We start from the raw sequence: 14,985 nt of genomic DNA on the forward strand, positions 1-14,985 counted from the left end.
GGTTGTATGCCCTAAAACTCATAGATAGTAAATAAATGTTATCGTGTTATTTTCTATTTTATCTTAATAATCCTAAATTCAATAAAATAATATCCAAGGTTGCCTTATGAGTCTTAAAATGTTTGTGGAGACATACAGAGATCAATGTTCAAAATACAGTCTAAAGGATCTATAATATAGGGATAAGGTTGGGTACCTTATCCTAGTGACATCATGGATACGGTCCACTTTGTATTTAATACAAACACAATGATCCAATGCGCTTGTGTAGGTGATACGCGAGTAGGGATATTCTCTGTAATGAGTTTGCATAAAACCAAACCACAAAATAGTAACCATTAGATATAACACCGTTAACTAATTATGTTCCTATTTCAATAGGATGACCTAGGCTACTTAGTCTTAATCTTGAGTATATTATGAACTCCTATTCATGAGGGATTGTCCTATAATTGTATGGATGAGAGTGGTCAATTCTCCGACTCAATATGTCTACCATTTTAGGGATAATACCGAGTGGGAAGCTGGGAACATAATAATACAAGATGAAATTCACACCTTCCCGCCTTCAGGGTAAGTAGATGAGTGTCCACTTAAGTGGTGTCTCTGGAACTTGAACAAAGGGTCCTACCCTCTCATTAGCCCGAGAGGGGTTTCTGTTTATTGGTTGGACCATAAATAGGTTGTTAATTAAAGAAGCAATGGTACTTAAGGAGTCAGAGGTAACTCAAGGGTAAAACGGTAATTTAACCCAATTGGAGTTACGAATACTCGTGAAGGACTAACTTACTGTTATTGGTCTATATCCTTGGACACAGAAATATAGCTGTAGCGAGAAGAATGCAGTTGTGGGTCTTTAGTAGAGTTTAGCCCATTAATCTCATATCGTTGGAAGCTTTTGATCTACAAGTCCATCATGTCCCCTTGCTAGCTCACTAAAGGATATTGAAGAGAGATGATTTGAATTGTTCAAATCAATTTGAGGAAATTGTATATTAATATGATTAATATGTAATTGATTATGGATGTTATCTATTCAAATTAAGTTGGAAAGAAACATTTGAATGAGATTCCAATAATTAATTCAATTGAATTAGATTCACAAATAATTAATTAATTAATTAAGAGGTGTTACACATATACATATGATGTTTATGATAATTAAATATATATATATATATATATTTATATTTATACGTTAAATTAGATTTAATAAATAGATAGTTATTTAATTAATGTGTTAATTGATTAAATAGGTGTTATTTAATTAATTGTGCTAATTAATTAAATAAATATTATTTAATTAATTGTGCACAAGGAAAAATTAGAAAAAGATTAGGATAAAAAGTTGGCCCTTCTCTATATAAAATCTTCCTAATGGCCCTTTTGGGAACACAAAAAGAATACAAATAGAACACGATAGAATTGAAAGCATTCATTGTGCAATTGTCCTAAGCCACAAAAGAAATTCTCTCTACTCTCCCAAAAAGTTTTCCTCCTCGCCCTCTTTCAATAGTTGGATATCACCTATCCTTCTATTGAAATCTTTGAGAATAACAAGGTACTCTCGTGATCGTGTTCAAGATTGTTCGAGGAAACGTTCGTATTCAAGATCGTTGGAGGAGTCGTTCATTGGAACATCGAGAGGATCATTTAGAAGCTTTGAAAATCTACAAAGGTAAGAATGGTTTTATGCTTTTCCTATAGCATGTTATTTACATGTTTGTTTTACGTATATTCTGTTTTAGTTTTTTGTTTTTGTTTATGTAAAAAATCAATTTGTGGGATACAAGGCGTTCACATCATTTTCGTTGTGGGACCTGAACCTTTCACTAAGTATGTTTATTACCGTATCTACTATAACATTCTCCCTACCATACTTCATTCCAAATTTTACTTCTTTGTAGGAGTCATGGATCGAATTGATCAATATGGCAGCTTCCTTTCAGTTCCTAATTATTCTCTAGACTGATTAAAGCTATTTGTATTATTCTCTAGACTGATTAAAGCTATTTGTAAGTTTCTTGAAGTCATCTAAATTTTCTTCTAGTGGTCTCACGGGTTCATCTTAAATGAAAATAATCTCTCTCTAATGTAAAGCTTATTTGGTAAATCCTTTTTGTCATACAGAGATAGTAGCTTCTGCCATATATCGAAGGCTGAGGGTTCATCGATTACCTGTCTGAAAACATTATCTTAGATGTTAAGAACCAGTGTTGTAGTGGTTGTTTCGTCCATGAATTGCTTCTCCTCAGTAGTAATTGAGTCAGGTAAGGACTTCGGATCCTCTAATGCCTTCAGTGCCTTCTGAGCAGTAAGAATAGTTCTGATCTTTTTAGAGCAAAGAGTGAAGTTCCTACGCCACTGAATTTCTCAATTTCATATTTCATTGAGGCCATTCCTTTCTTCAAATGTTGATTGCAATCTTCTTCGCAGGCTCTTTTCTTGAATCTCCTTTACAGGCTCTGATACCACTTGATATTACAAAGTGGTGATGAGTGTTGTATTTCAGAGGCTTTTACCACATGGTGGTCTATCTGAATCATGCATGAAGTATCGCTTTCTCTCCCTTACTTTACTTTCCTCTTCTTGCATGCATTTTCCGAGAGAGTGAAAACGATTTCAAAGAAAGCTTTAGGGGATCGTTCAAGAACAGCTTACACATATGAAATGGAGAAGAAGAATATGATAGTCAAGGTGAGAAGAACCGAATCAACAGCAAGGTTCGGCCTTTCTTGCCTACATCCACTCTGAAAATAGCTAGGGAAGAGGTTGAAGAATCCATGTATGTTGAATACAAGATAACCCCTCTCTCTTCTCTCTTTTCATTTTGTTCTTCTATTCTATCTGCTTCAAAAATTAGCTATCATACTGGCTTCTTATCTTACAAAGTGGTGATGAGTGCGTATGCGAGAAACATACCTAAGAGGGAGTTACATAAAAACTTGTCATTTATGTGCTAAGAGCAATGGAAAGAGACATCATAGTTGACAAATAACACCAGGAATGTTTGTGACACTGAGTTGAATTATAAAGTCTGGTGTTAGAGTTGAAAAATTAGTGTTTGGGATACAAAGTTCAAACTTTCTCGATAAATGTGCAAATTAAAGAAATAAGAGAAGATGAAGTTTATCCTATAGAGTTTATATAAGCATCGAGGATAGGTTTTAATCATGCTTTTACAATTTAAAAAGTTTTATCTTTTACTCTTCAAATCTGAAATTTGTTCCCTTGTTCCTAAAATAATTCATCAAAATAAAAGATGTCAAATATTAGAAAGGATGCGTGATATTATTTACAACCATACAGAAGATTAATATTTCCGTTCGTATCATTTATTTTATCTATGACAATGAAATATGAGAAGAATTTAGCATGAATTTGGAAGTCCTAAAAGCAGTATATTGAATAAACTATACATGAGCAGCTGTTTGTTGTATTACCAATACAGAAGCTCTAATGTTAATATCAAGTGATACAATCAAATCCCCAAGAATTCCAAGCTCTGGAAAATCATTCCATTCACTAAGACCCCAAGTTTGAGGTGATGATTGTTCTAGTCCTTTTCTTCTTCCTACAATCATAAGATCAAATTCATTCACCATTTTTCTAACTCTCATTGCTGTATGAGTTCCATCTTCACTAACTCCTTCTATATATTTCACTCTCCCATCTCCAAAACAGTTCATTTTAAAGTCCCTTAAAGCTTCAGAATCAAGCATTTTTTCCCAGTTATGTTCATTACATGACCCATCTTGATCTTCCATTGTTGAACTCACAAATAATCTCAACACTGTAAGCTCCACTCTTGAATCCTTTGCCAAACGCTTTGCATATGAAATTGCTTCTCTGTCATCATTTCCTCCTAAAAATATAACACAAACCGCATAACTGTCACAATTACTCATCGTACTCCCCAAATTTCCTCTATTTGCAAATATCCCCACTGAACAAGGTCCTTTTTCAATTACACCCCAATTCAAAGTCCTTATTGTTTGGTCATCTTGGTCTATATGGCCATCAGCTGTCCATGTTTGGTGAAATGGTAATATTATGAGAGATGTGGTTTTTTCAAGCCCCAATTTGCAAATCTCACTTAACATGAACTTTTGACGTGTGATTGTGGTGAAACATTCAACATTAACTGTCCCATTTTTTTCTCTCTCAAAGTTGTCAAAACAGTGGACTATGTCTCCAGACAAGGATTCTTGTTGATAACTTAAGGGATAGTTGTAGCTTTCTTGTTTGTGAGAAATGAAAATGGGTGTGATTCTACCAACTAGTTCAACTAGATGGAGAACATAAATGGCTAGTGGATGCTGCTTTGTGGGACATGAGAGATTGAGTAAATGAATCAAGCCATGAGCGTCTTTGTTTTGATGAACACAAACTAGAATTCTAAGCTCTGAGTTTTTAGGTAAGTTCATGATGTTCCTGTTTTGAGATGCACCATATTTTATTGAAGGGTCGTATAGGTATTTCACTGGAAATGGAGAAAGAGTTGCAACGATTAGTATCATTACTGTCAGCCATATCAGAAGCCCATCAGATATAATCTGCAAAAAGGGGGGGAAAAAAGATATCGATGATGAGAAGAAATGAGAGTTCAATCTTATCGTAAATCACCGATAGATCCAAAAACTTAAGCTAATGTCCTCTCACTTGTGAGCTTGAAATATGAAGAAAATCCACCAAGTGGAAATCAATATTAATTGAGAAGGAAATAACATTGCAGAGATTTTAACACATAACCTCTTGAACCAGTTGTTTTGATATCATAATAAATTATCGATTGACTCAAAAACTTATGCTAATAGAATTGATAGGTGAAAGCAAATTTCCTTAAATTTGAGGCGTTTGTTAAATTTGATATTAACCACCTCTTGAACCCATCTGCTCTGTATCACAATGCCTAGTTAAAAAGTGAAGGTAACTAATATAATATTAAATTTACCTTCATCCATTAACTTAAACTTTTGGGTTAATAGATGATTTAACATGGTATCGGAGTAGGTGGTTCAGAGAGGTTTTGTGTTCAAACCTCTACAATTTAATATGATATTAAATTTGTTTTTACCCACTAACTTAAGTTTTTAGATGAATTGGTGATTTAATAGGTATCAATAATGGGAAGAAATGAGAGTTGAATATATACATAAAAGAAGTGAGAGTTCAATTATACATACATTATATCCTCTGAGTATTGTGATGAAGACCAATTCCACGATGCCTTTATTGCTCATCAAGAAAGCCAATGCCAAAGAGTCTTGAACAGGCAAGTTGCAATACAATGAACCAACAAAGCTAGAGATCACCTTGACTGAAAATGTTACAAACCCAACAACTATATTGAATTGTGTGAAACTCGACCCAAACGCGATGAAAATCTTCGACAAATCTGCTTGTAAAGCCGACATAGCGATAAAAATTGGAATAAACAACTCGGTAAGGAAGAAATCGAGCTTATCAACCATAGAGATGATCAATGGAGAGCCATTAGGAATGATTAAACCCAATAAATAAGGACCAGAAATTGCTGGTTGAGCTAATAAAACAGACACAACAGAACTCAACAAAACTAAACAAATAACAGCCTGAATATCTGTACTACTCACTGGCTTCCCTTTTGGGGTTCTTTTGATTATCCAAACAACTGCTGGTTTAAACACAAAACAAACCAAAAAGGCCTCAATAGAGAATCCAACTAAAGAGATAAATCCCCTTTTAGGACTAACTTGATAAACTCTTATAATGTTACTAATTATGATACCCAACTGGCTTAAGATGTCACCAATTAATGCTGCTGAAAGCCCCAAATGACCAATCTCTGAATTCAGAATTTTCAATTCACTTAGAACATTTTCAATGACGGGCAGTGAGACCATGCTGTGTAAACTGATCATTAAAGCTACTTTGGGCTGCTCTGTTAAATCTAAGTCTTTGAGTAAAAGAGTAGCTACAAAACCCCCCAAAATCAATGGCCCAAACAGAGTTGGGAGAGCAATTAGAAGGGATTTTCTTTTGGTTCTTCCTATCATTCTCACGTCCATTTTTAATGCTAATACGAATAGATATAGCATGTACCCAAAATATGTTAACACTGAAAGTGTGGCTTGGCTATCTAGTGTGAAAAGTTTGTATCTTTCTTCATCCCATTGCTTCCATGAACAACCAAATATCAACCCAGCCTGCATTTTTCATTGTTTCACTATATTAGCGCATATATTATGTAATAGAATATGAAATCGACAAACAAGAAAAAGGGAGAACATAAACAATAGTGAAATCGATAAAAGATTTATGTGTTCAATAATTTATTGATTAAAGGAAAAAATAATGGTACATAAAAAAATCGCTAACTAATGAGAATATACAAAAACTAATTCTAATAGTTAGCTATGTGCATGGAAGGAGGAGGAACAATTTTATTAATAGAGAAAAATATCATATTTTAAATTATAGAGACACCTCTAGGATTAGAGAATTTATGTACGATGCACTTCTAAGTCCTAAGGTCAAACTTAGGTCATTCGAAAGTCCAAATAACAAATTCAAAGCATTCCAATAGAATATGATCCATTTTGTTCAGTTGAGGAAACAAATTATAACAATTATTGTAATCTCAGTGGAGAAATTATTTTCAAGAGGCCACAACAATATGGCTAGTCGGAATTTTGCATAGTTTATATGTATGCCATTGAAACTATATGATCAAGTATGTCAAATTTTGGGATTTTGCTCCATGGTTATGGTGTTCAAATTTTGGGTGATAAATGTTGTTAGAAATAAGTTTGTTCCCAGTTGTGTTGTGCTTGTTTACTGTCTATAATTCTTTTTAATGATAGATTCAATCATTTTGTGGTGTACTAAAAAAAATAATTTAACGATAGAAACCTATTAGACACATTTTTTTTATAAATTAAGAAAAGTATTTAGACACAAGATTTTAGAAAAAGTTCAAGAAATTAATCATTATAATTTCTTTTCTTTGAAATAATTATTACAATTGAGACTAAAGAAACTTAAGTTTTCATATTATTGAGATTTTTTTTTAAGTAAAAGGGTTAAATAAGTCACGATTGGACCAAATTTATAATTGATTTAACCATAGACAAATTATATGCAAACTTTAAGTTTAATTATGTGAAGTTCTTATTTGTCAATAACTATAGCTTAATAGATAGGACTTCAATTATCATTCTTCAAATATTAATGGCTTCAAACCTTAAACTCCAAAACTATTGAAGTTTAGGAAAAAAAAAAAAGCGCATTCATGTATTAAATATATACTTCATTGACTTGAACAAAACAATCAAAACTAAAAAAAAAAGAAAAAAAAAAAAAAAAACAAAATTTAAAGACCCCTTTAATTTCTGAAAAAATGAATATATAAAATAAGAAAAGGCAAAGAAATTAAATTAAATTAAATGCTCGTTTGGATTGACGTGAGAAAAAAATGATTTTAAAAAAACTCATTTTTAATTAAACATTTTTGGTAAAAATTAATTAAAATATATTTGAAAAACGATTTTGAGTGGTTATCAAACATTCAATTTATTCCAAAATCACTTTTTTTTAAATTAAACATTTAAAAATATATTCCAAACAAAATATAAATTAATAATTAAGAAATGAGTACTTACAATAATTTGAGTGGAAATCTTGGATACCCCAAAACCCTTGAGAAGAAAACGAAGAATTGCCATTGATAAACAGAACAAAACTAATTGTAACTCCAAGCGGGGCAAAGAATTATGGAGCCAAAATTCAGGATAATTGTAATTTTCCCATAAACCTTTTGAGTTTATAAGAAATGGAACATGTAAACAAATTTCTGTCGTATGATTTAACGTTGTCGTTGTTGAATTCATTGTCGTCATTGAGTTTCGATTCATCTCAAGAACAAGACCAAACACACACAGCCTACACCAAAAGAGAAAGCTTATAAGGAAAGATTAAGGAATTATCAATTAATTAGGACACAAAAATAGTTGTTGTGTTTTTTTAAAAAAAAAAAATGTGTGCTTTTCTATGTGGGCAGTTGTTTAGTTGTTTCATTTTACCAAAACAACAACAAAGTGGGGAAATAAAACCTTTGTGTCATACTATTACATTATGAGTTTGTTTTTTTGTAACTTCAAAAACCTCTCTCTGGAAATATATGGTTAATTTGACAAAATTTAATGATGAAATGATTATCCAAGAAGACTTGTGATGATTGTGTAAATATATGTATATGTTGTAGCTGAAATTAATGTTTTCTTTCAGGTTTTGGTTATATGTCTAAATTAAATTTAACGGATTTAACGGCCATTAAATACAACTCAAACATGAAGATTATATTGTTGTCTTTTTCCCTTAGTTTGATTGTTTGTTATTCATGAAATTCTTCTATGGATTCCAAATTTGTACTAGTTTTTTCTTTTTAATTATTTTTTCATTTTTATTTTTGTTTCGGATGGGCTCAGCGATGAAGGAACGAGGGGGGTTTGTTATAAACCAAAAATTGCACAAATCTGTTTTAAGTTATAACAATTCTGTGCAATATTTGAGTTCATTACACTTATTTTTGTGCAACTCTCTCTAATCATATTTGAAAAAAGAAATTAAAATATAAAAATTTATCACGTGACAAACAAAGTGGTTGGATAACTATGTGGGTTGAACAAAGATGGATGCAGTGTGGGATATAATTGAGTATGTTTTTTTTAAAAAAAAAAAACATTAAACTTATAATGTTACTAGAGACCAAGTAATTTATCTTTTTCTTTTTTTAATATCAAATTTTTACAAATGTTTTTAAAATTTAAACTAAGTTTAGAAAAATAAAAGGAATAGTTTTTTTATCCTCATTTGATAACTATTTCATTTTGAGTTTTTTGTTTTTGAAAATTAAGTATGTAAATACCACTCCCATTCATTGGTTTCTATGTTTTCAAAATCGAAGTAAATTTTTTTAAACTAAAAAAGCAATTTTTAAAAAGGGAGATTATTTTAAATAACAAAACTACTGAAAATATTTATAAATAATAATAAAATATCACACTTTATCTAGACCGCGATAAACTACTATATATGTCTATTGTCAAATAAACACATATAATAGTCTATTGCAGATATACAGCGAAATTTTACTATATTTGTAAATATTTTGGTTAATTTTCTTATATTTGAAAATAACTCATTTAAAAACTTGTTTTAAAAAAAAATTGGTTAAGAATTCAAATATTTGCTAGTAATATGAAAACTATGAGTAAGAAATTAGGAGAAAACAAGTATAATTTAAAAAAAAAAAAAAAAAAACAAAAACAAAAAATCAAATTGTCACTAAATGGACCTTAATATTTTGTTTTTATTTTTAAATTTGCCTAAGTAAATTTTTATTTAAGAGATGTGGAAACCATAGTTAAAAAAAGGTGTGAGCAAACAAGTACGTATTTAAAAAGCAAAAAATTAAAAATCAAATCATTATTCAATTGGATCTAAAACTATTTAAATTTGACTAAGAACAAGTTTATGGCAATTGAGGACATATCTCTTAACAATTTAAATTTTTTATTCTCTTTTGATAATATGTGAGGTGGGAGAATCTAGGGTTAGCAAGAGGATTGAGGCAGAGAGGAATTTCTCATCCTCGTCTCCGTGGGGCTATTTACCCCATCCCTGTCCCCTACGCAAGGATGGGGATTCCCCATTAGGGAAACAGGTCCTTGTAGGAAGTCATCTCTGATTCCCCCTTCCTCTATTTTTATCAGTGACTCCAATGCCTCCCTTTCTCCCTCTATATCCCCTTTTTCTCTCTATAAACTTTATGCAAAACATAACATGAAGAGTTTTGAGTTTGACAAAAAAAGGAAAAAGTGGACCATATGTATAAGTGCAAAAATTAGTTCTCAAAAGTTCAAAACAAAATGAAGTGAAAAATGACTGCAAATAGATATGAAGAAGGAAAAAAACAATGGAGATTTGAGAAGAAACACTAATGACGGCGGTGGAACCCGTGCTTGACAGTAGCGGTAGCAACGGCAGCTCGTGGGTGGGTGGCGGGTGGCCGTTGAATGGAGTAAGAAAAATAAACGAGTGAAAGGGATGAGGAGAATGAGTGGGCCATGGGAGTTGCACTTGGGTGTGAAAGAGATGAGGAGAATTTGAGATTGAAGAAATATCATTAGATTAGGTTTAGGTTTGGGATTTTGGACTTGAATGGTTGGTTGGGCTTCCATTTTACTCTAATTTCTTAATTAAATAAAACAAGGGATTTTTACATTAAAAAAAAAAACCCTCTTTAGACCCTCTATATTTCAAAAATATCTTTAAATTCGAATTTTTCAAAAAAGACTTTTAGTACTATTTTTAGATAAATTTACCATTTTTTATTATTTTTATTCCCGATTTTTATATATATTTTCTTATTTTCAAAAATTTCTTAATGATAGAGAAAGAAACTATATTTATTATGGAGAGAGAAGATTTATTTAATATGATTTTTTTTTCATATTGAAAAAATGCATTTATTTGTTGAGATTTTTTCCTTTATTTAATTTAATTAGAGTGCATTTAATGAAAATTTTTCTATTTTTGTTGGTTTCACTTTTTTTTTTTTTTGTCGATTCATGGTTATTTAAAATATACCTCAGAACATTTTGTTAGGTATTTGAAAATATTTTAACCAATATATGAAATATGTCACAGTATATAAGTTTAATGTTTGACATAAATCACCATATAATACGTTTATTATAGAGAGAGAAAATGCATTTATTATCATTTTTTCAGTTTTTCGATTGTAGAGATAAATGCATTTGATATATGTTTTTTCATTTTCATTTAGAGAGAGAAAATGACATTCAATATGATTTTATTTTTCATTTTATTTTTCATGTTGATTTTTTTTATTATGTGAAATGTTACATTGTTTGTTCACTTGTATATGTAATATATTCCGTTATTTATTTGGAAACATTCTAAAAATATATATGAAATATATTGATAAATATATTTGATATCTACTCAAATATTCATGGTTATTTTTAAATATACCTTAGAACATATGATATCTACTAAAATATTCATGGTTATTTTTAAATATACCTTAGAACGTAAATTTTAGAACATATATGAAAGTGTGTATATATCATATATCATAAATTCAATATAGTCAAAAATCAACAAAAAAAATATTTAACATAGTATATAAATCACATATGGACTTGATCTTCAACATAGAACATATATATACGTGTATATATCACAAAACAAGAAATCTAAATACAAAAAATCATCATCGTTTATATAAAATAAATGATTATATATATCATAATATATATATCATCATCGTTTATATTAAACCCTCACCATCGACCGAATCTTCTTGTCTAGCTCCGTCGACTGGATTTGCCCGAGTCCGCGTGCGGATCTGCTCAGCCCGATGCCGGAAGCTTCGCCACATCGTCTCACATCATCCGTTTGCTCAAGCCCGTGCCGTCGTCGACTGGATCTGCCCAAGTCCACATCGAATTTGCTCGCGCCTGGTGTCAAAAGCTTTGCCTCGCACCATGCGATCTCATGTTGTCCGTCTGCAACCACGCTGTCGTCTGCTAGAGCTCGCCCATAGAACTGCTTGTGCCTGCGTCGGAGATTCTCTCTCCCCACGCCGTCGACTACTGCCTGCAACTCACACCATCGGAAGGAGAAAAGAGAGGGAGTGGGAAAGAGAAAAGAGAGGGAGGAGGAAGAAATGGGTGTGAATTATGGGGGAGAGAATATATGAAATATATTATTGGGGAGAGTGAATATATGCATGGAGGAGATAGAGTATGCATGGAAGAAAGAGAAATAAATATAACGTAGGTGAGGGCTAAATTGTAAATAATCACTAATATTAATGAAAATGGGTGTCAATAGGTCGTTTTTGTATAGAAAAAAATGTTCAAGACATTAATGTAATATGTACCTATTCTTTAGGTCTTTTATGTAGAAATCTCAAAAAACAATTATTTATGGATAAAATAATTTATATATAATAATGATGATGATGATGATAAAAAATTAATCGGGGAAGGGATCAGGGCGGGGATACCCTTCCCGTTCCCAATCGAGGACCCTAAAAAGTTTCCCAGTTTAACCCTCATCCCCACAGGAATTTTTGCCATTCGTAGGAAAATCAAACTTTTAACTTCAAAATTGATAATTCAATTTTTACGTTTGTTGAGATACGTTCATTTTGACATTTAAACAATGCTTTGATTAAATAATTTTTTTACAACATGTGGGATGGGAGAATCGAACTTCTGACTTCGAGATTGATAGTATAAATATTACGTCAATGATGAGTTATGCTCATTTTCGCAAGCTAAATTAAAACGATACGAAAAGATTGATGCGCATAATCATAAAATAAGTATTCTTACTTTAATACCACATTATATTTTTTCTTTTTCATTTTTCCATCTTTTTTTAGCATTTGGCATTACCGAATATTTATTTATTCATTTAAATATAGTTATCTTTATGATTTGCAAAATGTCTTGGAATTGGCTTCCATGAAAATCTAATGCTTACTAACATTTTTTTTCTCTTTATTGTACTTCTATCACTATGTCTACCATTTCAAAATTTTTGTGATTGAGCCAAAAGCTTTATTTGTAAGTAGTAACTCTTAATTAAGCATTTTGGTATATCCTCATGACTTTTCTCCTTCAAATATAGTTTTGGATCATTCATATATCAACCTCTACTCGAGCAACTTCTGTCTAATTCGTCCCCAAACCACATTCTAAGAGAGGTTCTACCAATCTAATGCCCTTTGTAATGCCTAGGGCTCAGGATTCTAAATGTTAGGCTTGGAACAGTACAAACTTTTCTATATGGGGCACCATTTGTAACTTAAACGATGCCTTCTTTTACACAACAAATGGTTAAGAAAAGGATACACATTTCACCTGTAATAACGCTATTTTTTATTGTGTTGCTTTAAACCTTTTATCTGGGGGGATAAATAATGAGCCTATAAAGAGGACTTATTTATTTATTTATTTAACTTTTTACTTTTTGAGTTTGAGATCTAAATGATATGTCTAAATTTAAGAGATGGAGACAACGCACCAACTCAAAAATGATTAAAATGGGTCATTTGTGTTCTTTATTCCCTTGTTTGGAAGTTTGTTTCTTCACATGAAGATGTATAAATTTATTGTCTTTTTTTTTTAGTACAACAACTATGGGGATGGAGTATCGAACCTAAGGAAGTAAGTCATGTCAATTATCGCTGAGTTGAGCTCACTTTAATCTATGATCTCAAGTTGCTATTTGAAACCATAATAATTATATACGTGCACAAAACATTTTGTTTATTACCTTGAAGCATATCATCATTGATGAGTCCATGGTTAAAATGACTTTGCTAGAAGCTTACCTTCTTATTCATGCATCTTCTAATTTGCATGTGACAATCACTCCCTAACTTCATTTTGATTCCAAGTAAGTTTATGTTTAAGCATACAAGTATAGATTTACTATTCTCATGCGGTTACATACATTTATATTTAATAAATCTAAAGCTTTTTAAACTAGCTGTTTATAAATAAATAAGGATATGTATGGCTTCTATCTAGTTTCTACTTTTTCTTCTTCTTTGCTTTTTTTTTTTTTTATATATAATTAAACAAAAGATGTATTAGGTGACCCTTTTTGTTTCTTTTAGAATTTCTCCTTTTAAGAAATCTAAAGTTCCTTTGGATTTTTTATTATCTCCTCATAAATGTTTAAAGTGCTGCTCTCATATTGTCAAATATGTTTATATATAGTTTTATAGAAAAATAAATGGAGGGGCAAATTTTGCTTTTGGTGGGGGTATTTTTGGACAATAGCAATACACAAAGGAATATAATGATCATTCAAGAAAAAGAATGATAAATATATAAATTATATTTATAATACAAGTGCAATAGGCTTTCTACAAATGAAATCTCTCCCAATCTTCAGAAAAAGAAGAAAAAATGGCAATAGAATAACCCATTTGAATGAAACAGCCACACCATCTTCATTTAATCTCATACACTTGAAAATAATGCAATTTTAATTGGAATGAATGCTGTTAATTCTTCTCCTGTTTTTTGGTGCTTTCAAAAGTTGCATCAATGGATGATATAAGTAAGCACTAAAGCCACCAGCATTAGAACATATGCTATTCCTTGGTCTATTGTGGTTCCTGCAACATATGAAATCCCAAATGTTATTTTTGGAGCTCTGCACCATTAATAGCTAAGCAAAGTTTCTTTAAGAAAATGTCCTAAAATGGTAGTTTCTTCTTCTTCTTCTTAAGGAAGAAAAAAGAGTAGATATTGTTTTCTATTCAAACAAGGAGTCAACTTTCGAAAGATTTTTATCCTTTTGAAATCAACTCTTTTTTTCAAATAATCAACTCTTCTTTTCAAATACCAGAAACCCATTTTCAATTTAAGGAGATTCAACTTTGTATTTGAAGATGCGAGTTGATTTCAAAGCCATTCTCATATTCCCTGTCGTTCCCCCAGCAAATTTCTCAAAAAACTATCAGAAAAATGTCTAAAAATGGCAGCCTTTTGTTTCTATTCAAATAAGGAGCCAAATTCCCCACCCAATTGAATTTCAAAGCCAATTTTTATTTTACTGTAAGCCCAGAAAATTTCTCAAGAAACAAACAGAACAAAGAGAAAACCAGGAAGAAAAAAGAACTAACCATCACTAGTGGGAGCTGGAGCTGGAGAAGAGGAAAATTCAGCTGCAGATACAGGCAAAGTTACAACATAAAAGACAGCAATAATCACAGCAGCATAGATTCCAAAACAAGCCTTCAAAACAGCCATCTCTGTCTCTCTCTCTGTCCTTGGCGTTTATTCAATCCAATTGCCACTTCTCCCTCAGAGGAACCTAGAGAAAGACAGAGGAACAAGAAGAAGAAATTTGAAGGTCGTGAATGAGAAAGATGGAAATGGAGGGATTGAG

The 14,985-nt window shown here is 31.4% G+C and overlaps 2 protein-coding genes across 2 annotated transcripts; both read right to left on the reverse strand.

Annotated features, from left to right (window-relative positions):
* Window positions 1–2,030: 2,030 nt before the first annotated feature.
* Window positions 2,031–13,386, reverse strand: LOC120076765 (cation/H(+) antiporter 4-like). Its single transcript, XM_039030670.2, has 5 exons — window positions 13,357–13,386; window positions 11,356–11,667; window positions 9,657–9,800; window positions 5,187–6,188; window positions 2,031–4,556 (listed from the first exon to the last, which is right to left on the reverse strand). Exons 1-5 carry the CDS (start codon window positions 13,384–13,386, stop codon window positions 3,414–3,416), a joined length of 2,631 nt encoding a protein of 876 aa, XP_038886598.2. The 3' UTR covers window positions 2,031–3,413.
* A 522-nt stretch (window positions 13,387–13,908) lies between these two features.
* On the reverse strand, window positions 13,909–14,985 carry LOC120085879 (arabinogalactan protein 41-like). Its single transcript, XM_039042132.2, has 2 exons — window positions 14,720–14,985; window positions 13,909–14,209 (listed from the first exon to the last, which is right to left on the reverse strand). Exons 1-2 carry the CDS (start codon window positions 14,844–14,846, stop codon window positions 14,136–14,138), a joined length of 201 nt encoding a protein of 66 aa, XP_038898060.1. The 5' UTR covers window positions 14,847–14,985; the 3' UTR covers window positions 13,909–14,135.

Source organism: Benincasa hispida, chromosome 1 (assembly GCF_027475165.1).
Source record: "Benincasa hispida cultivar pf3 chromosome 1, pf3_genome.v1.1, whole genome shotgun sequence".
Taxonomy (NCBI): domain Eukaryota; kingdom Viridiplantae; phylum Streptophyta; class Magnoliopsida; order Cucurbitales; family Cucurbitaceae; genus Benincasa; species Benincasa hispida.